This window comes from Scyliorhinus torazame, chromosome 28, assembly GCF_047496885.1.
Source record: "Scyliorhinus torazame isolate Kashiwa2021f chromosome 28, sScyTor2.1, whole genome shotgun sequence".
NCBI lineage: Eukaryota > Metazoa > Chordata > Chondrichthyes > Carcharhiniformes > Scyliorhinidae > Scyliorhinus > Scyliorhinus torazame.
The window spans coordinates 2,880,048-2,901,368 of NC_092734.1; the positions used below are offsets into that span (position 1 = coordinate 2,880,048).

The 21,321-nt window shown below is 41.8% G+C and overlaps 1 protein-coding gene across 1 annotated transcript in view; it reads left to right on the top strand.

Moving 5' to 3' along the window:
- Window positions 1–20,175, top strand: part of LOC140403474 (wings apart-like protein homolog) — an 80,605-nt gene extending 60,430 nt beyond the window's left edge. The window contains exons 10-14 of the mRNA XM_072491374.1: window positions 1,223–1,384; window positions 3,716–3,920; window positions 7,031–7,119; window positions 8,156–8,251; window positions 11,238–20,175. Coding sequence (XP_072347475.1) covers window positions 1,223–1,384; window positions 3,716–3,920; window positions 7,031–7,119; window positions 8,156–8,251; window positions 11,238–11,303 — 618 coding nt within the window. The 3' untranslated portion in view covers window positions 11,304–20,175. The remainder of the gene's footprint in view (window positions 1–1,222; window positions 1,385–3,715; window positions 3,921–7,030; window positions 7,120–8,155; window positions 8,252–11,237) is intronic.
- The last annotated feature ends 1,146 nt before the right edge of the window (window positions 20,176–21,321 follow it).

Consider the following 21,321-nt stretch of genomic DNA (forward strand, 5'->3'; position numbering starts at 1 on the left):
TCCTGACCAGCTTTGCACTCCTCCCGGTCCGCTTCACACTGATCCTGACCAGCTTTGCATTCCTCCCGGTCTGCTTCACACTGATCCTGACCAGCATGCATTACTCCCGGTCCGCTTCACACTGATCCTGACCAGCTTTGCATTACTCCCGGTCCGCTTCACACTGATCCTGACCAGCTTTGCATTCCTCCCGGTCCGCTTCACATTGATCCTGACCTGCTTTGCATTCCTCCCGGTCTGCTTCACACTGATCCTGACCAGCTTTGCATTACTCCCGGTCCGCTTCACACTGATCCTGACCAGCTTTGCATTCCTCCCAATCTGCTTGACACTGATGCTGACCTGCTTTGCGTTCTTCCCGATCCGCTTCACACTGATCCTGACCAGCTTTGCATTCCTCCCGGTCTGCTTCACACTGATCCTGACCAGCTTTGCATTACTCCCGGTCCGCTTCACACTGATCCTGACCAGCTTTGCATTCCTCCCAATCTGCTTGACACTGATGCTGACCAGCTTTGCGTTCTTCCCGATCTACCTCACACTCTTGCCCGTTCTATTTGGATGTATTGTTAGGATTTTACTTCCTCTTTGCACAAATGTGGCAGCCAATTTACACGCACACATCTCTAAATAGTGCAAAGGGATATTCTCCGCCCACTCAAGGGGGCAGATGGGGCCTCAGTTTAACGTTGCATCTAAAAGGGATGGTTCCTGTGGGCATGATCACAACACTATGCTGCCTTGTGTAGGTGGAAAGCCAGTATTAAGTAATATGACGCTACAGACATGCCTTTCTCGTACATCTCCAGGTACAAAACTCCTTTCCAACCCCTCTTCTCTGTCATGATATAATGTAGGTTAAACTGTTGGCCTTTAATGATTGATCACGATTTGTTTTATACTCCCATGACATTGCACTTGGATTTGTGCATGAAAAGTAATTTACGTAAATTGAGTTTCTTTCAGTCAAACCTGAAGCTTACCAGCTCTTTCTCTCGCTCTCTCTGCCCGTCTCCCCGTTGCTGCTTAATTCACCAAAAAGTAATGTGAATCAAAGAAAGTTTTTGAACTTGAACGAGCATGGAGATGTTTGACCACCACTCGCTTTGGATTAGGTCCAGTTCTTCACCAAAGCTTTAATGTAAATTTTCAGCCTGGAAACTGAATGAGCTCTGTGTGATTGGCTATTTAAGGTGAAGTGACTGGTGTTTGCCTTCTACAGGGACTTGGTCTGCTGATTAACCTTGTTGAGCATAGTGCTCGCAATAGACATTGTCTTGTCGATATGGAAACACCTTGTTCCTTTGACTCGTTCTGTGCTGTGGATGGAAACGATAGCTTAAGGATGGAAGGACAGGTGCGAGCGATCGAGGCCTTGGTGCAGGTGGGTATTGGTATATATTAATGATATATAAATCTAAGGGTCTCCGGTACCCTGTCCAATCTGACTGCCTGTAAGAATTTTTTGAGAAGGTGACCAAACAGGTGGATGAGGGTAAAGCAGTTGATGTGGTGTATATGGACTTCAGTAAAGCGTTTGATAAGGTTCCCACGGTAGGCTACTGCAGAAAATACGGAGGCATGGGATTCAGGGTGATTTAGCAGTTTGGATCAGAAATTGGCTAGCTGGAATAGACAAAGGGTGGTGGTTGATGGCAAATGTTCAGACTGGAGTTCAGTTACTAGTGGTGTACTACAAGGATCTGTTTTGGGGCCACTGCTGTTTGTCATTTTTATAAATGACCTGGAGGAGGGCGTAGAAGGATGGGTGAGTAAATTTCAGATGTCAAAGTCGGTGGAGTTGTGGACAGTGAGGAAGGATGTTACAAGTTACAGAGACATAGATAAGCTGCAGCGCTGGGCTGAGAGGTGGCAAATGGAGTTTAATGCAGAAAAGTGTGAGGTGATTCATTTTGGAAGGAATAACAGGAAGACAGAGTACTGGGCTCATGGTAAGATTCTTGACAGTGTGGATGAGCAGAGAGATCTCGGTGTCCATGTACATAGATCCCTGAAAGTTGCCACCCAGGTTGAGAGGGTTGTTAAGAAGGCGTACGGTGTGTTAGCTTTTATTGGTAGAGGGATTGAGTTTCGGAGCCATGAGGTCATGTTGCAGCTGTACAAAACTCTGGTGCGGCCGCATTTGGAGTATTGCGTGCAATTCTGGTCGCCACATTATAGGAAGGATGTGGAAGCATTGGAAAGGATGCAGAGGAGATTTACCAGAATGTTGCCTGGTATGGAGGGAAGATCTTATGAGGAAAGGCTGAGGGACTTGAGGCTGTTTTCGTTAGAGAGAAGAAGGATAAGAGGTGACTTAATTGAGGCATACAAGATGATCAGAGGATTGGATAGGGTGGACAGTGAGAGCCTTTTTCCTCGGATAGTGATGTCTAGCACGAGGGGCCATAGCTTTAAATTGAGAGGAGATAGATATAGGACAGATGTCAGAGGTAGGTTCTTTACTCCGAGAGTAGTAAGGGTGTGGAATGCCCTGCCTGCAACAGTAGTGGACTCGCCAACACTAAGGGCATTCAAATGGTCATTGGATAGACATATGGACGATAAGGGAATAGTGTAGGTGGGCTTTAGAGTGGTTTCACAGGTCAGCGCAACATCGAGGGCCGAAGGGCCTGTACTGCGCTGTAATGTTCTATGTTCTAATTGAAAATCATGGAAGTAGCTTTGTCTGTTTCTAAAAGCAATGTGCCCTTCCATCTATATAAAATAATCGAAGTGCCAGCTGGTGAGATGAAACTCTGCTGCCCATTACTGCTGATTCATGAACTATATTTAGCGTTTCCAATAGAGGGTTTAGGAGATGCTAATTTACTGACTCAGTATTTGACTACCTGTACTGAGAGCATCTCAATTGCTTGAGCTAGATGAACAAGTTCATGTTTTGAGCCTTTGTTTCAATGATTAGAAGTATAACAATGTGGATTTTGGAAAGTAGAGACTTATTGAGTGGGCTGAGAAATCCCTCCTGAGGCTGGTGTGTGTGCCATCCTGTGCTACTTTCCCACGCTTTAGTCTCCTGTTGTCTGCTGCAGGGTGTGATGAAGATGGCTGGGTGGATGCTCCTGTGGCGGATAAACATCAGTTGGGCCAAACAGTCTGTTTCGCTTCTGTATGTTCTCCAATTTGCCCTTCCAAGTTTTACAGATTGGTTTGCTTCTATTCTGATTTAACATGCTTAAGTTTGAGCTTTCTAAGTTTCTTGATATTAAATAGAGGTAGTGAAGAGTTATCCTCGGAAGAAGATTTATTCTCCAGACACATTCCACATCTGGGCAGGGAATTATCAAGCCTGAGTTGAAAGTCATCCAGTGGTCAAATCTTGCACTACCAGTTACTTCTGTATTTGTCTGAGTTAACCTGCTGCTGAGGATTCTGCAAACACATGCGCAGAGCTGCAGGCAGATACAACGGGTGTCCTGCCAGGGGTAGAAATTCAGCTGCATGGACAGAACTTTAATTTTTTATTTTGACTTGATTTCATTGCTTTGATTTCAACATTTTAAAAAATTGCAAGAGCTGAAGCTGTTGCTCTGGTATATAACGAATGTCCGGAGATTGGCATCTCCGCATGTTTCCTTGCTGTTGATATTTAATAGACATGTAAAATGGTACAGGCCTTCTTAATATTTTTTTCTTGCATCTTTCTGCATGTTCACACTTGATTTAATGGGAATATGTTTGTTTTTTCTGACAGCTATTCCTGCAGCGAGAGCGAGCAGCCCGCCTTGCAGAGACTGAGACCGATGACTTTATTAAAGACACACCAGTGCCACCTCAGGACCAGAGTGGCCAGTGGCAGGAAACCGCTGGGTCACTGGAATGGGTGCAGTCAGAAAACTGTACCAAGAGCGAGAATGAAAAGAAGGAGGAAGAGGATGAAGAAATTGACCTGAATAAAGGTAAGAAAGATATTTCCGCAATTAAGAGCTTCAAAATAAAATGTTATCCCTATATTGGTGAATTTATTTTATACTCTTCTTGCTTTTAAAGTATTTGCTCGTCTTTAGTCATTTCCATAAAGCATTGTGCTCATTCACTTCATTTGAGCCATCTTTTCTGAGGCTTCTAGTGAATAGAACATAGAAAATACAGCACAGAACAGGCCCTTCGGCCCACGATGTTGTGCCGAACCTTTGTCCTAGATTAATCATAGATTATCATTGAATTTACAGTGCAGAAGGAGGCCATTCGGCCCTTTGAGTCTGCACCGGCTCCTGGAAAGAGCAACCTACCCAAACTCAACACCTCCACCCAACACCAAGGGCAATTTTGGACATTAAGGGCAATTTATCATTGGCCAATTCACCTAACCTGCCATCTTTGGACTGTGGGAGGAAACCGGAGCACCCGGAGGAAACCCACGCAGACACGGGGAGGACGTGCAGACTCCGCACAGACAGTGACCCAAGCCGGAATCGAACCTGGGACCCTGGAGCTGTGAAGCATTGTGCTATCCACAATGCTACCGTGCTGCCCTTAAGAACAAATAAATCTACACTATATCACTATATATATATTATATCATTTTACCGTAAATGAATGATACAGTTGAGAACTTCCAGTTCCTTCTGCACAGGTGTTGGATTTGTTAAATGAATGTGGTAATTTGCCTTTCGCCCTTAACTACAAGATGGTGGCAATGTTATTACCAGCTGTAATTGGCAGATATCCCATCAGTATTCAATCTATGTTTATCGTGCTGCTGATCTCCATTAGCTTTCTCAGAGGAGGAGGGCTTTGACAGCCCTTGTTGGGAGATTCACTTGGCACAAAAGAATGAGGCAGGTTTGTGTGTTTTCTTGGGCTGTGCTGTTAAGTAGTGGCATCTCTTAAACTGAGGTATATAAGATGACTTTGACGTGGAGCAGATGCTTTGTCTCATTCTGGAACGAGAGGTCATAGTCTCAGGTTAAGAGTTAGCAAATTTAAAACAGATGAGGAGAAACTGCTTCTCCCAAAGGGTTGTGAGTCTGTGGAATTTGCTACCTCAGTGCGGTGGATACTGGGGCAGTGAGTACATTTGAGGAGGAATTAGACAGATCTTTAATTGGTAATGGGTTGAAGGGTTATGGAGAACGGGCAGGACGGAAGAATTGAGGCCATGATGAAATCAGCCATGATCATATTGAACAGTGAAGCAGGCTCGAGAGGCTAAATTTCCCAATCCTGTTGCTAGTTCTGATGTTCTGAGAAATAACTATTCTGTCTGATTTCACCATCCAGCTCGTGGTCTGTAACCCTGTAGGTAAAAGCACCTCAATCACAAATCTGGTGCTCGTGATTAATATGGTGATTTCTTGGTTGATAAGGGGATCAGGGGTTATGGGGAGAAGGCCAGAGAATGGGGATGAGGAACATATCAGCCCTGATCGAATGGCGGGGCAGACTCGATGGGCCCAATGGCCTAATTCTTCTCCTACATCTTATGATCTAATATCTACCTTTGTCCAGGTTCTGCATTCAATATGTTCTTCATGCCACAAGTGATCATTCTGTGCTCTGCTCAGCACAGAATAAGATCACGAAGTCTGTTAGCATCAGCTCCGTATTGATAGCATAGAAAAAGGTTGCATTTGTCATTTGTTATTACCCAGATTCAAGACTTTCAGCTGCAGTTCTGGTATTTGTGTCCTTCAAGGTGTTGCTTTCTCTCGTATTTTTAAGCTTGTTTTGCGTTCCCTGTGAAGGAGTGCGGCAGAAATTAGTTATAGCTCCAAACGCAAATGGAGAAATTAAACTGACTTGTTCCAGAAGGAAATTTGGCTGGAAAATCAGAGCATACAAGAACAGTTTATCTTTCAGAAGTATTAACCACAAATCTTTGGCCACATCTGGAATCTACACCTCTATCGGATTAATCCGACCTTTTCTGCTTTACTTGCAGTGGTCGGAGCCATGAGTTTAGTATAGCTGCAAGTTCCATTGCCGCCTGGCTTGTGCTTAACACAGAGGAGCAATCATCCCTGGCTGCTCACTCCATTTCCTTTCTCCTGACCACTGCTTACTGTACAAAACAGTTTGTGGAGCGCTAAGCGAAGGCATTTTATCTGATTTTCCTCACGTTGGAACCATCTGTGTAGCATTTTCTTTTTAATGAGGTTCCCTTTATATTTGCAATAACTATTGGATGCTATTGTCTCTAACACTGGATATACACCATTGAAGTTCACTAAATAACCATGCATTTGCTTGCCACTACAATAAGCAGATGCCCAAAGCTGATATTTTGTTCTGTTTGATTTCTGATTTGACCCCAGGATGTAATTTCTGGAACATAAGTTGTCTTTGATGTAATCACTGTTCTAACAAATTAATAATAATAATCTCAGTCAATCTGCTGAATTTGATAAACTTGTTGTTTCACACCTTGTACATTAGCAAAACTCAATGCTTACTGTATTTTAGGCATTTAAATGCTGGAGTGAGGAACATTGTGAGCTGTGTTTATTTTAATTGTTCTGCAGAAATCAGGACAGTTGGGGAAACTGAGCATTAAATAAAGTTCATCCAAGATTCATTGGCTCCTCGATTTTACTGTTGGCTGCCATTTAGGGGCTGGTTTAGCACAGTGGGCTAAACAGCTGGCTTGTAAAGCAGACCAAGGCCAGCAGCGCGGGTTCAATTCCCGTACCAGCCTCCCCGAACAGGCGCCGGAATGTGGCGACTTGGGGCTTTTCACAGTAACTTCACTTGAAGCCTACTTGTGACAATAAGCGATTTTCATTTTTAATTGAGAGCAAAAACAAAAACCAGCCCTTGAAGCTCAAATGTTCAAAGCAGGGTGCCAACAAATGTTGCATTTAAAATGTGTATGAGACAAGGTATGAATCCTTGTGACAACAGGGCAGTGCTAGCATACTCTAACAATGCTTTCATCATTTGAAACCTCAGACCCAAACTTCTTTCCCCCCCTCCCCCTCAATATTCCCACCTCCACTTCCACCAATCCCACCAATGCAGCTGCACTGTTGTTGAAAAGTGTTGGATAAATTTGTATCATCTTTTCCAGCCCTGCAGCATGCTGGAAAGCACATGGAGGACTGCATTGTGGCCTCATACACAGCACTGCTTCTTGGTTGCCTCTGTCAAGAAAGTCCGGTGAGTAAGGGCATCACCTTTTGGCGATGGTTTTGAATCAAAACCTGTTTTATGTTCTGTTTACTAATTTAATTTTTTATTTATAAATAAGCAGTGCAGACAGGCGAGTCATGATTTGAGCAGAGCACATCAGAGTCCATAGTTTATTTGGGGGCAGGAGTCTGTAATTGTTAGTTGTCATGTTGTCACAGATTGTGGCTGGGGTCCAGTTCCATGGTGTTGCCTGTGCTTCCATTACCACTTCCTGCCTGACTGTGAGTATCAACAGGATATTGATAACTGGGTACCACGGCCAACTCTGACACCACGTGCACTTCCAACAGTAGCAGTCAGCACCCTGGCTGAACCCCCCCCCCCGCATTCTAGTCCAAGATACTGGTAATTATAATTGTTTTGGTATCTGGAAGCTGGGTAGGTAGTGTGATGGCCCTTAGTAATTATTCCTAAATTGCCATGTCCTGAATTAACCCATTTAATACCAATTATCCTGGGTGGTGAGCTGGATCTGTCTACATGTGACCGGTCATGGTGGCGCAGTGGTTAGTACTGCTGCCTCACGGCCAGAGACCGGGTTTGATTCCAATCTTGGGTGACTGTGTGGAGTTAGCACATTCTCCCTGTATCTATGTGGATTGCTCCTGTTTCCTGCCACAGTCCAAATATATACAGGTTAGGTGGATTGTCCATGCTAAAATTGTTCCTTCGTATCCAAAAGTTAGGTGGGGTTGTAGTGGGGTTGCCTCCCCGAACAGGTGCCGGAATGTGGCGACTAGGGGCTTTTCACAGTAACTTCATTGAAGCCTACTTGTGACAATAAGCGATTATTATTATTATTATAGTGTTGCAGGGATAGGGTGGGGGAGCGAGCTTGGATGGAGTGTTCTTTCAGAGGATTGGTGCAGACTCGATGGGCCGAATGGCCTCCTTGCACTGTAGGGATTCTAGGATTCTGTGAACTACTGTCTATCCCAAGCTCTAAAACTGATGCTAAAACCCAACATTTCCCTGAATCTTAATGTTTTTTATGTTCTTTTAGGTTAATGTCACTACTGTGAGGGAGCTTTTACCTGAAGGTGACTTCTCCATTATGACTGAGATGTTGCATAAGTTTTTGAATTTCATGAATCTTACGGTAAGTGTGAGAGTTGGCCGAGTGACAAATGCAGATATTCATTTCAATGGGAAATTGGTGCTCTGCTCCAGTGGAAAGCTCAAATTCTGGTTTCTGGCAAACACCCACAGACGTGAAGAGTTGTCCTTACTTTGCTGTGTCTCTTTCTCCAACACTGCCCCACAACAGATATTTTTAACAATACCTCATTAGAACAGTGACAGATGCTCCTGTTTATCATCATTTTCTTTTCTACTCTATGAATTCTATTCAACTTGTTTCTTCGGGAGGAAAACCATCTTACCTAGAAACATAGAAAATAGAAGCAGGATGAGGCCATTCAGCCCTTTGAGCTTGCTCTGCCATTCGTTATTATCATGGCTGACCATCAAGTTCAATACCATGATCCTGCCCCCCCCCCCCCCCCCATATCCCTTGATCTCTTTAGCCCAAGAGCTGTATCTAATTCCTTCCTGCAATTACACAACATTTTGGCCTCAACTATTTTCTGTGGTAGTGAATTCCACAGATTCACCACTCTCTGGGTGAGATTATTGCTCACCTGAGCCCTAGAAGTCCTCAAACTATGATCCCTAGTTCTGCACTGTCCCACCATCGGGAACATTCTTTCTAAATCTAACCTGTCTAATCCTGTTGGAATTTTATAAGTTTCTATCACATCCCCTCTCATTCTTCTAAACTCCAATGAATGTAATCCTAACCGACTTAGTCTCTCCTCATATGACAGTCTCACCATCCCAGGAATCAGTCTGGTAAACCTTTGCTGCAGTCACTCCATAGCAAGGACACCAAAACTGCACACAATACTCCAGGTGTGGCCTCACAAATGCCCTATACAATTGCAGTAAAACATCTCCATTCCTATACTCAAATCCTCTCGCTGTGATATAACGATAATCGCTTATTGTCACAAGTAGGTTTCTAATGAAGTTACTGTGAAAACCCCCTAGTCGCCACATTCCGGCGCCTGTTCGGGGAGGCTGGTACGGGAATTGAACCGTGCTGCTGGCCTGGGTTGGTCTGCTTTCAAAGCCAGCGATTTAGCCTTGTGCTAAACCAGCCCCTGAAGGGCAACATACCTGCTATACCTGTGCGCTTACTTTCAGCGACTGATGCACGAGGACACCAAGATATTGCTGAGTATCCACCTCTCTCAAATTACACCCATTTAAATAATCTGCCTTCCTATTTTTGCTACTGAAGCCGATGGCCACACATTGATCCACATTATACTGCATCTACCATCTGCCCACTCACTCAGCCTGGCCAAATCCTGCTGAAGTATTTCTGCATCCTCCTCACAGATCACCCTCCCACCCAACTTGTATCATCTGCAAATGTGGAGACAATACATCTAGTTCTCTCGTCCAAATCATTATTAATATATAGTGTGAACAGTTGGGGTCCTAGCACAGATCCCTGCGGTACCCCACTAGTCACTGCCTGCCAATCAGTAAAATGACCATTTATTCCATGTTTTGCTTCCTGTCTGCTAACCAGCTTTCTATCCATCTCAATGGGATTCTGTGACTCGTGTTCCACAGGGATCAGTGCTGGGACCTTTTTCTGTTTGTAGTTTATATAAATGATTTTGAGGAAAATGTGACTGGTCTGATTAGTAAGTTTACGGACGACACAAAGGCTGGTAGAATTGTGAATAGCGATGAGGACTGTCTGATGATACAGCAGGATATAGGTTGGTTAGAGACTTGGGCGGAGTGATGGCAGATGGCGTTTAATCCGGACAAATGTAAGGTAATGGATTTTGGAAAGTCTAATACAGGTGGGAAATATGCAGTAAATGGCAGAATCCTTAAGAGTATTGACAGGCAGAAGAATCTGGACTTGCAGGTCCACAGGTCACAAAGTGGCAATGCAGGTGGAGAAGATAGTCAAGAAGGCATATAGCATGCTTGCCTTCATCGGCCGAGGCACTGTGTATAAAAATTGGCAAGTCATGCTGCAGCTGCATGGAACCTTAATTAGGCCACACTTATAGTGTTCAGTTTTGGTCGCAACACTATCAGAAGGATGTGGAGCTTTGGAGAGGGTACAGAAGAGGTTTACCAGAATGATTCCTGGTATGGAGGGCATTAGCTATGAGGAGAAGTTGGATAAACTCTGTTGTTCTCACTGGAATGACGGAGGTTGAGGGGCGACCAGATAGAAGTCTACAAAATTGAGGGGCATAGACAGAGCGGATAGTGAGAAACTTTTTCCCAGGGTGGAAGAGTCAATTACTGAGGGCTATAGGTTTAAGGTGTGAGGGGCAAAGTTTAGAGATGTGCGAGGGAAGTTTTTTACACCAGAGGGTAGTGGTGCCTGGAGCTTGCTGCTGGAGGAGGTGGTGGAAGCAGATATGATCGTGACATTTAAGCGACGTCTTTACAAATACATAAATAGAATGGGACTAGAGCAGATGGACTCCGGAAGTGCAGAAGGTTTAAGGTTGGATAGGCATCATGATCGGTGCAGACTTGGAGGGCCAAAGGGCCTGTTCCTTTTCTTTTTTCTTTGATTGACCTGATACTACCCTTACTGCAATTCGTATCTGCCCCCTATAATTCTTGACTCCCTTGTCGATCAAAAATCTGTAAATCAATCTTGAATATATTCAATGACTTTGCTTCCACTGCTGCTCAATGGGGAAGAGAATTCCAAAGTCTAATGACCCTCTGAGAAGAAACTGGTAGCTGATAGTGACAACTCTGCTCGCATGACCGTGAAAAGATTTCAGCAAGCTCTCCCAGTTTAATTGACTCATTTTGTGATACATACAAACAAGTGTGTGGTTTTAGTTTTGTTTATTTTTACTGGGAAATTTACTCTTTTACAAAATCCTTTTTTTTTTTTTTTTTAAATCTTAAATGTTACACAGTAGGATGGAACTGATGTGTTGTGACGGTGGGGAAGCCTCTTACAAATACCTACCTATGAGTCAACCATCTGCACCATGCGTCTCATATATTTTCTCTCCTCCCTCCAGTGTGCTGTGGGAACGACGGGACAGAAGTCCATCTCACGAGTGATTGAATACCTGGATCACTGCTAAAGGACAATGGGTTTCTGCTGCAGATAGGCTGTGCTCTGTCCCTTGGAGTTAACCGCTCCCTCGTCAACCAGCTCCTATGGAAAAGACCACTCCACCCATCCCCACTGTCCAAATGAGGAAAACTCCAAAGGAATGTCGCACCCTGCTTTGTCAGTGATCTTGCTTCTGAAGGAAACCATGGCCATTGCACAGTCTGACCAAAACAAGCAGTGCTTGACTGACCGAGCAGATTCAGTCCGGTTGAGTGAAATGAGGAAAAGGCAGATCTGAGGATGAATGACATGTGCTTTTTATTTTTTTGTTATTGGGCAAATGTGATGGTAGTATATAGAGCTAATTATTCCATACCCATAGGGTTACAATCAACCTCATTCTTATCATTTGGAGGTTCTATCCTGCAACATCAAAATTCAGAATTGAAGTTAATGACCTTGGTCATACCAGAGTATTTAGTGATTTTTCATTGATCAAATTTATGGGTCTAGTGTGGGTATGGAATAAATCTTGCGCCATACATGTTTTTGTTATGGTTACCTTATAAATGGAGAGATTGTTTATGGTAATCATTGGTCATGAACATGGAGTATGTGGGGGATTGACAACGAACTCACCTTCCACCAGAAAAGTTATGCAACCCTCTAGAATGGTTATTTGCTTTACTGCAAGCTGAACAGATTTGAGCTGTTTACGTTTTGACTCGTGATCTATATATAGAGTTGCTTAATACAGATATATAATTATTATAAAAGTTGATGAGACTTGCTCTAATTCCTCTGGTCTGTTCAGCTTGCATTAAAATGAATGGCCCCTAATAAGCTATCAATAACAATCTGGATTTGTCAAGAATACTGTGACATCACGTATTGGATGAGTATTTGGTTCAAAAGCCTTTATTCGAAAGTAAAATCATTTCAGAGTTCAACTGGGAAAGCACGTCAGCCATGGCTAATTCCAAGCCTGACTTTGTATTCAGTTACCTGGGATTATCTGTGGGATGGAGTATCAGTGGGGCTATAGAGAATTGTACAAGTAAGGTGCGTATTTCAGGGTAACTGCTAGAGTGCTGCAGAGCTATCAGCTGCTATCCTTTAATAATTATTTGCCAAATTTGGGTTGTGACTAGTCTTTGTTTCCACTTTGAATGTGTTGATATCCTGGTCTGTTTTTGAGTCTGACTATGTAATACTGAGAACCATCCAGAAGCAGCTGTGAGTTTGAAGACTGGAGTGAAACCATGTTCATTTTCTTCAGAAACTCACCTAATGCAGGAAATTCTTGTCTTTAGTTGTATCAAATACAGGAAATAGTCAGATCTGGAGAACAGGAAGTACCGGTATGTGAAATGCAGTCATAGGTTCATGATCTAAATATATTGGCTCTCAGCTAAATTTCCTTCAGCTGAGTTTTCACGAGAACAGGGCAGGTCCAAATCTGATCTTGCTGATAATATTTTTAGGTTTAGTTGAAATTTCCGCTGCCTTCGCTGATAATTTCAGGATACAGGGCAATCCTACAGAGCAGAGGAGGTAGCTATTGGCATGTGCCGTCTCCACTATCACTCCATTCTCTTCTCCTCTCTCCTCTAAATTGAATTAGCTGTGAAGATTTTGCAGCTAATCCAGGAGATCTGAGAGAGCACAGATGCACCTTAATTTCCATATCAAACTGGTCTAATAGGGAAATGTGTTCCAGGGTGGGCGGTAAAGTTGAATCATTGTATCGGTAGGTCTACCAATAGCCGTGTTGAAAATGTTAAATGTCTTAAATTCTGAAGTTGATGGTTTCTTTCCACAAGATTAAAAACCAAACTTCCGAGTCCTGAAGGCAGTAATGTTCACCGGTAAGACCAGGGGCTCAGCTACGTTTCTGTCCTCGATTTGGGACAGTCTAAATTGGCAGACATCTATCTCATCTTGTGATCAGGTAATGGATTTGCTCCAAAAGCTGACAGTCTACCCATACTCACTGACCTTCACAGGATGTCCAGTCTGATTTAACCTTCTAGATGGTAACTGGTTTAATTTTGATACTGACAAAAGAACTTTGGACTGTTAAAGAAAGTAATATGAGGGAAAACTTGGTGCAACTAATCCTCCCTGGGGCATGATTTACAATGAAAATAATGCTGTGGAAGATTACCCTTTTAGACTTCATGCTGCACCTGTCAGCAAGCGACCCTACAGAAACTTTCTTTTTCTGTTGGATTTGAGATTGCATCAATACTTCAATTTACCAAATGGACTCATTTTGCACCTTCTCAATCTGAACATCCATAGCAAAAATGCAAGCTGAATTCTCCATCGCGTCACAGAGTACAGTGGGAACTGTATTCAATTAATGTTCGACTGGCGAAGGAGCCAAGACCTGGAAATGTGTAAGTGGACGTTGGATTTGTTCGACAGTGTTCTCATCTTGAGACTTTCCATTGAGATTTACAGCTTGTGGCCTCGCCATCAGAACTACACCACAGGAGGAGACCATTCTTTGCCTCACCATTCTAATGCTACTTGTGCTTCTGAATCTGAAAGGTTTTCATGGAAAGAAATGCTGTTTTTCCTTGACAACATTGGAAGAAGCTTGCTCTGAAGATCGTTGAGGCGGGAGTATGTTCTGGTTCAAGGCTATCTGTTCAGTGTACTTGTGTGGATGATCACAAGTATTAATTATTTAGTTGTGGAAAACCAATCACTGAAGGATTGGGATAAGCATTGACAAAGTATCCTGATCCTTATGGTAATCAACCAAGTTTCACCCTACTCCTGTCATTTTGTTTGTTTTTTAAAAAAGTGATTAGGAATTAATTTAATTGCTGCTTTTACTTAGTGAGAAGTATGATCCAGCCAGCCTTACAGTAGCTGGATTTTAATGGTAATTACTAATTGATAATCAGCAGTAACAGCAAAGAGGACAAATTGTTTTGTAACTTGCTGAGAAGTTGGCATATTTTTCACCAGATATTGAACATCCCTCATTGATGCTCTCAAATTTAAAACAATTATGTAACATGAAAGAAACGCTGAAGAGGACCAGGAGGCGGCACAATATGTTAACCTCAGGAACCCAACTTCTAACCGAACATAGACTGGTGTCTCCTGTCTTTCAGGATACTGTGTGCATTTTATTTTTAATTAGAGGGTCTCCATAATAAATGTTTGTTGCAAAAAGCTGCTCACAGTTCATCAACAAATTGGCTTTATGTATTGTCTCTTTGAGGCAATAAAGGAAGTTGGTGGGACAAGTGGAAACGGTGCACTGATCATTAGGGGATGCTGTTTTGAAATTGGAATTAAGGTAAAATAATGGCAGTAGAAAAAAAAATTGTTTTGCATTTGCTTAACTGTAGTTGACCTGAGTGACCTCCATTTTGCTGCAGTATGCCCAAAGTGCTGTGTTCCATTCCCTCCAGTGACATTTTGAGAAATACCTGGGAATGTAGATTGGAGAAATTATAGACCAAGATAATCGAGTGTCTGCTTAACTGTCCTTCCAAAATGAGCAGAACCATCTGCTGGAACTATTTGGTAAGACGTTGGCACAAGTCGATTTTGTGTGAAACAGGTCTCGTGTGTCTGCTGTTTAGCCAGTCTTCAGTTTCTGATTACATCAGACTTAGGCTGATTGTGAAACCTCACCTCTAAGCTGTTGGTCAGGGAAGTTATTTTATTCAGGGCGATTAAGAACTATGCAGATGATATATATTACAATAAAATTATATGTCTTTCTCCATCCCCATTGTTTTGCTCCCTGCCTTTATTTTGTGACTCGTCAGTCTCCAGGGCCATTCCTAGGGATTGTCAATACTGCTTATTATTAAGGTTCAGAGATGTATAAAGAATGGTCCCAGAATCTAGCCCCTCCTCCTGCAGGTAAGTGTCCAGCTTCTGTCCAGGATCGATCATCAACAGTCTGGACTGAATGTGGAGTGTGCAAGGAAACAGTTTTTTTTAAGCCTGTTGGATAACATGCACTTTGTTCATTTATTATGCCCTCTTAAGGGATCTATTCCCACTTCTGTTTAATCTCAAGAAACTGAAAGCCAGGTTTGGTGTGTGCTATAACCTCTCTTCAGCTTGTGCATGTTACCATGCCAAGAATCTATATCCTGGAGGAGCAGATGCCAGTTCTTGCTCAACTTAACTTAATAGCAGGTGGCTGAATGAGTCTTTCTTACAGGTCTTCCTGTTTTAGGGTAGGCGAACATAGAAATATCCCCATTAGGGGAGGGGTGTGAAGGCACTCTTTCCGCCTGAGTAGTTTGTTGCAGTGCCTAATTCAAGCCATGTCAGTGATATTGGCCGTGAACCTTGCTGCTTTTCTTCACTGATGTTCATGCTTGTTTTTCTTGTAAATGTAGTATTTCTGCACCTCCCATTTCCCAAGAATAATTTTAATTATGATGATCGAAAGCTCATGATTTGATCTTGACTAATCTGGTCTTAAGCTGCATAGTGCCAGCTTGACAGTTATGGGTATATGGAAATACATCTGTGTTCAAAATGAATCAGAATTAGTAGAGACACAACATATATATTGGGTGAGTGGAGCATACTTTCGCAGTGTTTGTTGCAGCAGTTTTTTTTCCAATTATTGCTTGAAGACCTATTTTCCTACTGGGTCAAGGTATCAGACATCCTGTTGCTTGAAGAGTATGGTCCTGTTATCAGACGTTCCAGCTGCTATGGTGTTTCTTCCAGGATTCACCTTGTGTAAATTCTAATTTTGTTTTGGAGAGGCCACACAAAGTTTAGTAGCCCACATGGAATAGGTTTTCTTGAATTTAAAAAAGAAAATTGCTGCATTGTTTTAAAGACTGTTCCTGCAGTTTACCCAGATTACTCAAATTGAGGTTCATAGCTTTACTTATATTCACTTCAGTCAGTTGTTGAAAGCTGTGAGCACAGTTCCTGTCATAGTTCTTGACTTCTTGTGGATGTTGGTGTCTCAGCCTCTAAATGTTTTTAGGTTGATAAATATTCTCATCAACTGTAATTGTTCTCAAATAAGAGTCCTGGGTCTGAGATTTTAAAGCCATTTTTATATTTGTGAAGACACTTTTAATAGTTTTAATCAGATACAACTTCAGTTTAATTCTGGATTGTAATCTGCATAGATTCGACACTGGTTCTTTTAATTAGTGTGCTTCTATTTGCTATAGCCAAATCTTGGTTTTCGATAAATATTGGAATTCTGAATTATTACCCCAGTTACCCTACTCAGTCATTGTCATGGAGGAACCATATTTCCATTGTTCATATTCCAAGTTTGGCACAATTTTGAAGCATTAATGTATTCTGATCTGCTTCTAACCCAAACATTGTAGTATTCATTTAGTACTAGGCTTCAAATTAAATGGAGACATTGATAATTTATTCAATTTAAGTCTGTATTTACAGCTTGATTCCTCGGATTTTAAAAAAATGCAGTTCATTGTTATCTGGGAAGGAGAGAGATCTTCCTGGTCATGGGTAGCTGCCAATTCAGGTACCTGACTGATATGATGGGTGTAATTGACTAAATATTTTGTTGCAACCATTCCTGTAGGTTTTCTCTCTCCCCAGTTTTCAAATCAAGTTATTAAAGCCCAAATTTATAAAGCTGTGCATTTGAACATGACGTGTTCATATGGGCCCTGGGCAAAAATTGCTTTTAGCTGTGGATGGATCATCAGTGCTTCACTCTTTGTAGAATCGGGTAATGTCAACATTAATATGCAGGATTGCCTCAATGCTGCAATTGTCCTGAAAATGGCACGGGCTCAAATTACTATTCGGTGTTGTATTAAAACTTTTAAATCTACAACCTGTGCTGCTGGGTGATCAAGTTTGGATACATTTCAATTAGCAGGTACTGATGTTGCTCAAAATCCATTCCACATCTGATAAATAAAGATTTCTGGTAATCTGCAGCTGGATATTTCCACACTTCCTAACCCAGCTGTATAAAGTTATTCTGGTGATGTTTTGGAAATATACTTTTATATTTGTAAATGCTTCTGGAGCTGTGCATTGAGTTTGGGAATAGAAATAGATGTTTATGGGCAGGAGTCTCCATATCATTTACCAAGGAGGAAATTTACCAAAAGGTGACAACTTTTGCTTGTGTCTCAATTGAAGAATGTCACCGATTCTAACAATTGTTTCATGAATTCAACTTTTTTTTCACTATTTGCGTTCACGTTGCTTTATGGATAGCTTGAGGGAAATGGCATTCTTTGTTGGCTTGGGATTATCCGCATACCCTGAGGTTTTTCAGTCTTCCCTTCAAACTCCCTTCTTTTGATCTTGTTTTGGGAGTGGGCGAACCTCATTCATGCTAACAGCATGAAAACAAGCATTCAGTAGCTCAGTCAACTCTATCCTTTATTTTTGCAATTATTTGGTTTGGTTTTACAATTTTATCTTTTTTCTGCTCAGTTGAGACTTTTTAAAGCTGAACTTACTTTGGGAGATGAGCCCTTTCAATGTTCATTTATTTATAAAAGGTTTGGGACTTTGTAATTACTGTATTGGTGAGAATTTAAAACATAAATGCCTTAATAGATGGCTTTGGAGAATTTATGTAAATTAGAAATATATTAATTATATTGTAAACCAAAGTTTGGGTTTTCAGATCATTCCAGAACGAGAGGACGAGCTGAAATAGTCATAGTGAAAACTTTGTCAGTTGATAAAATTCAATTAAAAGTTTGGTTTTGAACTGGAAGGTGTTGACAGATTCTGGTAAATGGTGTCTTTAGCTGGTGTCACATGCCATAGGGCTAATGGGTAACCATCACCACAACCGCTGGCTGCAACAGACAGTGATTTAAAGTTCCACTCGTTTAATTCTGTTTTCCACCAGAGGAACTTGGTGTAGGAAGAGGAATTGAAGTGATTTGTGGCAATAGTGGATTTTTTAAGTTGGAATATCTGAAGAGATATATTTCAAGTAAATTGCATTAAAGCAAATGAGGGAAGAAATGTTATTCAAAAGCCCAGCCTGATCGAATATTCAGCCGCCAATGAGTGGCACCATCGCCATTCCCATTTTCCTGTATAATCCGTTAAAGCTTTATAGAGGGTTATATTTCAATAGCAATTACTATTTCGAGTTTTCCTGCAAAATAACTGAGTTTTTGTTGCCAAAATTAATGAGTAAATTGAGATCCTTGAATATATGCACAAACTTTATGATGCAGCTGGCATGCCTGTGATTCTCTGATTGAGAATCATTTGAAATCAAAGTATTATTTTAACAAAAGGTCAGACCTGTCTACTTGTAGCTCAGGCATTCATTGATCATGTGTGCAACAACTGTGGAAAACCATTCTCGGTTTTAATTACCAATCATCTGATAATGTTTTGAAAAATTAAAATTAAGCTAGTTATTTTGGAAATCTGGATTGTAATTAAATTGCCCCATTTATCACTATATTCCTCTTTACAATACATTTGCAATGAGTTGAGAACGAAGAAAATGTGTCCAATAAATGTTTCAATTAACCACATCCATTATGTGGCATTAGATGTACTTTTAATACAAAATAATATGTGCCTATGAATTAAATTCACTTTATAGTCTGCTGCTGGGCTTGGGGACTCCCGACAGATGCCTCAACATAAATGCACCTCTGTAATAAGGATAGAATTGCATTACGTCAGATACTTTCCACAGCTGTTGTTTAAATTACTCATCTATCCAAGATTTTTCTCACTTTGGTTTTGTTTAGTGTGCAGAATGTGTGAATTTAATTGTTGTGAGAACAGAGAAACCGTTTCATTTGCTTGCATTAATCCAGTTTCAAAACCATTTGCTACATTTGTTGACATGCACGCAATCTAGACATCCTGAACTTTGCATAGCATTCCTCGGTTTAAGGTGATAGCAGTTTTGGAACCTGTTGTGTAGTGGAGGTGCATGTGCTCCAACTCTGGGAATTCAGGAAGGAGATGTTGATCTTAAAATTGAAATCTGCGACATGGCTGATGTTTAAAGTCTCCAGCAGTGGGATATTAAACCAATTTTGAGTTTGCTTCTCAACGAGTTGACATTCAGCAGAGAAATGCTATAAAATATTTGTTCTAATGGGAGGGGCAATTAAAACTCCGTAGAACTTCAAAGAGTTTATTTCTCAGCTAGGCCATGTTGTTTTTGGCCCTGCACAACTCCAATCCTGTAATCCAATCCTCCCAATTTATGGAAGTTGGAATGGGTGAAATGGCTGCCCTGTAACTGGAAGGTTTTCCTATAGTTTTGTAGACTTCCAATATATCTTGTGTATTTAAGCAGCAAATTTCTAATTGATAAATTTCATAGGCGTCTAAGTGTGCATTTATCAGGATTCAGCTGCCCATTGGCCTGTTAACATGTTTCAGTATGACAAAATCCCAGTTTGGTTGTAGTTTTGTGAATGAGAGCTGTTGCTGAAGTATTTTTTTGGTGTGGAGGTTACTTCTGATGCAGTTCCACATGAAATTGCAGCCACTTGGTCCAAGATCTAGTGGCAGCACTCTCTGTGCACTGTTATTTACTCATGGGGTTTTTCACATTAGTAAAACTCCAGCGTCTACACTTAGATTGTTTTCATTCCATTCAGTTGTAATCACATGACTGCAAAGGGTATCCGAGGGCATAATCAGAATGAGTTTGAAATAAATTTTAAAAATGACTTTTTGTAAATAGTTGTGTAAATATTGGCAATTGGAAATTTAGAATGGTAGAAATACTTTTCAGAATCCGATCCTATTTTTATTTTATACAGTATTTCTCAGTTGCAATCTTTCAGAGTAAAAGCCAAATGGCAGGAAATAGAGTTTGTACCAGTTTCATGAAGTATGTCTTTGGTTACCTGTAAATAATTTTAACTCAAATAAAAATTGCTACTTTCAGTACAGTTGATGCTGTAGCTTGTTTTCTTCTGTATGCATACTTTTTATAGGGTATAAATAAAAGGACACAACCTTTATTCCATTTTGAACCTAGTGATTTAGGGTCCCTAAGTTGAATATGGGGTTTTAATTCCCAATAGCTCCGTTTAGGTAGTCTTCAGTTACTGGTTCATCCTTGGGATCGCATACTTGGTTTTCCATCAAAATAGCCGTAACCTCGGGTTGCAGCTGAACCTGGTAATCTGGTGTAAATGTATTCACACCCACTATCAGCAATGTCTACCCGACCATGCCCCCATACCCCGCTCAGTGGGTTCCAGGATCTGGCAAGAAGAGATTCTACAGAAAATCACTTTGGAAAATACTACCAAACAAATTGCTTTGATTAATAGTCAGTATCATTGCTGAGACTTTTTAGATTTTAACACAGTCGCACATGATGTTCATATTACACGCTGACACACGTATAACCAATTTAAAATTCCAGCCCCATTAATACCAACTGTTTTGGTTCTGCACTTCTAACCTGTGGGACAGGTGTGTCCCTCAGACTGGCCAATGACCGGCATCCTACCGATTGCAGCTCAGGAAGCAGCTGGAGTGCTGGCAAGCTCCTGAACCACCCCGGCCTGGCGATGCCATCACTACTTTTGCAAGTAAAAAATAACTATGAAATTCGTAAGCAGATTATGCCGCATATATGTTCGTCTCTTTTCCGCAACCCCTGAATATAAAATGCTCTGAATACTGCGTAACCCGGCGGCAGTGAAACAGCCCTTACTTTGCAATAACACCAGATTTGCGGATGAACCTTGCTGCGTTGGCTGGGGCGAGAGGACAGTCTTCATTCGCTGAGGTGAGGAGCTTGTGCTGGAAGTGTCGAGTGGACAGGCGCGGGTTCCTCCAGCTGAGGGGCTGGTCCCCACATTCCCTGTCTTCTGGGTTGCAGAGGGTGGGTGGGTAACCCGGCACCGACTTTCCCCTAACCCACCCCCACCACAAACACCACTTCTGCTGCTTTAACTCTGGGGCAAGAGCCCACAACAGGAGCGGGGAGTCAAACCGGAGTTTTTCTCACACTTCAGCTGTCGGGAGTGCTGCTCTAACATTCAAATCCTGCTCACTCCCCCTGGGGGCTGGGGGGCGCGACA